Genomic DNA, 5,758 nt, shown 5'->3' with positions numbered 1-5,758 from the left:
GAAGCACAAAGAAAGAACTGTGCAAAATTAAAATTACAGGGCAAGAGCCTAGAAAGAAAGGAGCAAAGATCTCCCTATAGAAATACATTTCAAGAGGCAGAGCCCAACGCCCAGTGTTGCTAAGGGAGCAAGGGGGCAGGAGGTGCCGGGTGTGTGCATGCGTCCTGGTGGGAAGAATGTGCCAGTGCTGGTTTTACCTCCTCTTCTCTATTTGGAAAAGGGACAAATCCCACCTCTTGGGGGGCTGTCAGAGCAGCAGATCCCACCCCTCTCCAGCTCCGGCTCTTGGAAAATGCACGGATTTACCAGCATGGGGAGAGAGAGGAGTCTGCTGGAACAGATCATCCCAGCTCTGCTCTTAGCCCAGACCCCAACACCCACCTCATTGGGGACTGGCAGGGACCCCTCGGTGGTCCAGCCTTATCTTTGTTAACAGCAGCTAAGATCTGCCTTGGCATTCAAACAACACTGCTTCCGATTTACATTCTAGCATCTGCAAGGAGAGCAGATCGCCCTCACATCTCTCTGGGAGGATATCAGCACTCAGGCCACCGTTTATCTGTCATTTCACATGCCATGGAACTTTGGACAGGTCTGGAGAAGGGCAACTCTTGCTCGCAGCTTCAATTCAATCGCTGACAACTTAAAAGCCTCCAGGGTCACAAGGACCACTTAGAAGGCAATCGGAGTAAATAAATGCCTGCATCTTCATGGGAAGGAAAAGAGCTTGGACAGGCAGCTGCACCAGGATTATTTCCAGCAGAGTGATCGCTTCCCCATCTACCTGCCAGCCACAGCTTTAATATACATTAGGGGCTTTTAGCCTTTGGACTTGAAGACAGCTGTCTGCAGGTAACTGACTCCTATCTTCACTTCCATCTGTGGTCCTTGAAGGCTGTTTTCTGCAGGGTGAAATAACATACAGCCGAGAGAGAGCAGGGATTGTTTTTTTAGAGGCTGTAAATTCGTGGGCACCGGCAAAGAATCAGAGTGATGCTGTTATAGTGACAGGGACCTTTGTGTCTAACGCAGCCCTGTCTGCTCAGCTGCATGGAATCTGTCTGCACGTCTGACGACAGCTTCTCAATGTGACATCTTCACAGTTAAGTGCATCTATTATTATGCTCTGGGGCTGGAAAAATCCATAATTGCAGAGAGATGGAGCTGGGTCCATGCACTTCTGTGCCCTGCCACCCTAAGAATGCCACGGATCACGCCAATGCCACCTTTGAAGTCCTCGCTGACACCAGTGATGTCTTGGTCACCTACTTCCTGGGGTGCATCCTGGCCGTGATGTGCCTGGTGGGCATAGTTGGCAACATCTACACGTTGGTGGTCGTGAACCTCTCCATGACGTTCACTGGCTCAATGTATATTTATATTGTCAACCTGGCACTGGCAGATCTCCTGTACCTGTCGACCATCCCCTTCGTGGTCTGCACGTATTTCGTGAAGGACTGGTACTTTGGAGATGTGGGTTGCAGGATCCTGTTCAGCCTGGACCTCCTCACCATGCACGCCAGCATCTTCATCCTCACCATCATGAGCACCGAAAGGTACCTAGCCGTAGTCAAGCCATTAGACACTATTGGGAGATCCAGAGACTACCGGAGGACTGTCACCTGCCTGGTGTGGCTGGTGTCCTTTCTTCTTGCCCTCCCTACTATGATCCTCATAGACCTCAGGACGAGTGACCAGGGTGGGGTGACCAAGCGCATGTGCCATCCCACTTGGCAGATGGAGACCTACAAAGTGTACCTCACCATCCTTTTTAACACCTGCATCCTGGCCCCTGGGCTTGTCATCTGCTACTTATACATTAAGTTGGCCAGGACATACTGGAGATCTCAGACTGCTGTTTTCACCCCCAGGGAAATGAACCGGTGCCCCAAGCAGAAAGTCCTGTACATGATATTCAGCATCGTCCTCACCTACTGGGCTTGTTTCATACCCTTCTGGCTCTGGCAGCTGCTCAGTATCTACTACAAGCAGCCAGGGAACCTCACCACCACCACCATGGTCTACATCAATTTCATCGTGACCTGCTTGGCCTACAGCAACAGCTGCATTAACCCTTTCCTTTACACGCTGCTCTCCAGGAATTACAAAGAGTATCTGAGGAGTCGCCAGAAGAACTGCATCAACCTCTCCAAGTTAAAGCCCAAGAGGCGCTCCTCGAGGAGGTCCAGGTTCTCTGGAAGCCACGCCTACACGGAATCCATAGCCATCGCTCAGATCACAGGGCTCACTAACGAGGATGTCTGCACTCTGTGAAAGGTGAGTAGGTGTGGGGGGAAGGGAGCTATTTAATGATTCATGCTCATGGGTTTTATTTACATGTGTGGTACCACCTGCGTGGCACAGCTGCACCAGAAATTACGTTCAAATTTAACACACTAGGTATGAGCAACATATTCCCCTCTGGTAGCCACTCCACATAGAGGATAAGAGCCTACTACAGCTACCAGCTAACCAAGTTATTCATTGGGAACATGGTAGAAGCCCAGACTTTGGAGCTGAAAGTCCTGGGTTCTAGTCATGTTGCCCCCCACATGGTGCTGGGAGGTCATTACACACGTAGATCATTACAGTAGCAGCTGTGGTCTAAACTATGTTCACATAACTCATTTCGAGTTGGTGTGGCAGGGAAAAGGAGGCTACGTAGTACAAGCACCATGCCTTGGTTTTCTGGCATCCAGCACCAGACAAAGGCTTTAAGGATAACTTAATACTTGGCAGTCACTGCTTCTCCACATTGAGAGAGAGCTCTTAAATCTAATGTAACTGAATGGAAAACACAGATGCTGCTCTTCCTCCCCCCCCCCCAACCAATTCATTTCATTTGTGTTTGCATTTTAATCAACATCTTTCCCTTGAAGAGCCCAGTGTGTTGTTAGAGCTGATAGGATGTTGTTAAACAATGACGATGTCACAACAATAAAGAGGTAAAACAATAGCTCCCAGCCAGGAGAGGCAGAATTGGAAGAACCAGGTTCTTTTGGGGGAGTAGCTCAGATTATAATTAAAACCTAGTCTCACGGTGCCCATTGAAGTTCCATTGAAAATTAGTTTAGATTTACTAGTAAAATGATCTCCAGGCAAAAAGCAGGGCTCTGAACTGAATTGATCCTTTCAGTTCTGTGCCATCGTGCTTTCGGGATTGTTTTGGACACGCTGCTTTTGATGATAGCTATCGAACGACTGCTAAATCCAGCCCCAGAAGGCTGTGACCTTCCCTCGTCACACCCACACAACAGAAGTTAACTTTCAAGGACAGTAAATTCTACTGTGCATTTTAGTGCCCTGGCGGATCTGACAGGCTGGGTGTGATTCTGAAAGGCTTGGCCTACGTTACATCAGTTACAGCTTCCCGCCATTGCTACCACCGCCGTACGGGTCCGTCAGTGGAAGGGCTCTAGTCTAGGCAGGCTGACAGCATTTTAAACACCACATGGACTAAGCCTGCTCCGAGCAGGTCTCCACAACAGTGGCAGCTGGGAGTCTGTCTATGACTGGTGGGGCTTCGCTGCAGGTAGCAATGGTGGGAAATTCGGGGGAAATCAGTCTAATGTAGGCATGGTCCATGTGGCGTTTGCACAAGCAGAAACATGGTCTTCCTAGGCCACAAAGGGCCTTGAAAGGCCTGGCCTAGATTAGGGAATTTTAGTGACAAATTGCTTCTCTCGCTAACACCCACTGGGAGCCAGAGTGTAGACACCCCCTGGCTCCAGTGTGCATTCATTAACATGTTCCACCAATTGTCTTTCCAGCTGAGCTGGCCTGGAGGCAGCCCCCTCTGGAGGCCTGGAGGAGTTAGTCTGTGCTGGCCAGATGGTGCTCCCTAGCAAAATGACTGGCCAAGTATTATTTTATCAACTACACGTGGTTAATAACCTAGTAAAAGCATCCTGGTTGGTTAATAACTTAGATTGGTTAATAATTAAATCACATGGTGTGTTAATGTCATCTGCTGCAAAGAGCCAGAGGAGATGTATTAAAAAGCCACTTGCAGCTCCCAAACCTCAGGCTGAATATCAGTGTTATTGTGTCCTCTTCCCTCTCTGTAGGGTCCGTGGGGAAGAACAGTGTCCCTATCAACTCACGCCCCAGAAGGTCTTCTGTTGCTGGGTTCTCCTTGGGACACAGAGGTTGAGGAGGAACAACGGTGCCAAACCTCCTGCCGTCATTTGCACCCCATGTCCCTGTTCTACTGGTTCCTGCCCCAACGGTGATGGTTCTGAGCTGTTGCCATCTAACCCAGTGTCTGAGCTTCTTCTGCTATTAGGTGCCCATCAGCGCCTGCCACTTGGGCACCATCATGAAATTAAATGAACACAATTAACGTTGTCCCTAGGCAGGCAACGGACTGACTCTGCTGTAGGCTACCCCCCGCCGGCTGACTGACACAGCACCCGATGGTAACACCCCAGGAAGGAGAAGCCGGATGGACAATGGTGCATCTCGAACTGTACCCTACAGGTGACCAAGCTCAGCAGAGAAGGTTAAGCCCTGGGACCTCACTGCAGGTTGTCACCACTGCGGCGGGGCATGTGGGGAGAATATGCAGGTGGACGAAGGGCTGTCCACCGTACGGATGCTGTCGGTGGACTCCAGGGAACAACTTTCCCAACGGAAGGCCCAAAGTTAAAACGCCGGACGAGCCCAGGAGGCAGGTGGGTGACTTGCTGCAGGCTGTAGTGAGGACGCAACAAGGCTACCTGAACTCCGCTCCCCTGCGACATCAGAGCAAGGAACGGCTCTGGCACGGCCTGCCCGGCTCTGCTGCATTCCTCGCTCTCCATGCACAGTGCGGCACGAGGTGGCACTCAAGCCCATTGCTGGCTAACCCCCCTACCCCGCGCCGGACGTTGCATTTTTATTATTGGGTGCAAAGGTTCCATCAGTAAAATAAAAATACGCTGAAAGAGGAGGCGGCCCTTTTCTCTGCACCTAGGGGCAGCTCTCGGTTGGGCCAGAGCTGAAAGCAGGTCGCTTTAAATGGTGTGGGTGGGGACAGTGTACGAGGGTTGGCCCAGAGGGGGACCGCTGGAGTTTGGGGGGGGGGGGGAGGAAGTGGGCCTCGAGCTGTGTGGGCACTGCCAGGAAATGGGACAAGGAGGGTCCCACTCAGAGGCGGATTAAGAGCTCCTGGGGCCCTGGGATGGAGCAATGTGGGGGCCCTGCCCCTGGCACCGGAACTGTGGCCCGACCCCACCCCTTTTGTCTGTGGGCCCCGCCCATGGCCCCACCCCATTCCACCCCTTCCCCTGTTCCACCCACGGCCCCGCCCCGTTCTGCCCCAAGACCAGAGATACTGTGCCCCTGCTGCGACACTGGGGCTGTGGTGGGAAGCAAGAGCTCCTGTAACCCCAGGGCTGTGGTGGGGAGAGGGTTTTCCAGGGGTCCCAAATTGGCTGGGGCCCCTGGGCACACTTTAGAAATGGGGAAATTGAACCTATGAGTCAAGATATACATCCGCCAATCCCTCCCTCCCAACGGGGCTGGCCAGTTGGAAGCCATTCTCCAGCCACTGTTCTACTGGAGACACGAGTTCTCAGGGCCACTGGGAGTGGGAATTCATCACCGTATTTACTGGGCTCTGTATACAAAACACAGTGGGCCCAGCCCTGCGATCCTTGCTCAGGCAAAACTGCCAGTGCTATCACCTGCCACACACACAGGCTCAGACCCATTCTCCTCACACAGGAACAAGTTCCCGGAGTCACTGCCATGCAGGGGGGACCGTGAGACACAGACA

The 5,758-nt window shown here is 52.0% G+C and overlaps 1 protein-coding gene across 1 annotated transcript; it reads left to right on the top strand.

The window, feature by feature from the left end:
* The first annotated feature begins 1,158 nt into the window (after positions 1–1,158).
* On the top strand, positions 1,159–2,274 carry LOC135884997 (urotensin-2 receptor-like). Its single transcript, XM_065412620.1, has one exon. The coding sequence runs from the start codon at positions 1,159–1,161 to the stop codon at positions 2,272–2,274; it is 1,116 nt and encodes a 371-aa protein (XP_065268692.1).
* The last annotated feature ends 3,484 nt before the right edge of the window (positions 2,275–5,758 follow it).

This window comes from Emys orbicularis, chromosome 10 (genome assembly GCF_028017835.1).
Source record: "Emys orbicularis isolate rEmyOrb1 chromosome 10, rEmyOrb1.hap1, whole genome shotgun sequence".
Taxonomy (NCBI): domain Eukaryota; kingdom Metazoa; phylum Chordata; order Testudines; family Emydidae; genus Emys; species Emys orbicularis.
Note: the sequence above shows the minus strand (reverse complement) of the source record. Positions and strands in the feature narration are given on the sequence as shown.

Coding starts and splice junctions, on each gene's coding strand:
- LOC135884997 (XM_065412620.1), top strand. CDS start 1,159: ATGGAGCTGGGTCCATGCACTTCTGTGCCCTGCCACCCTAAGAATGCC.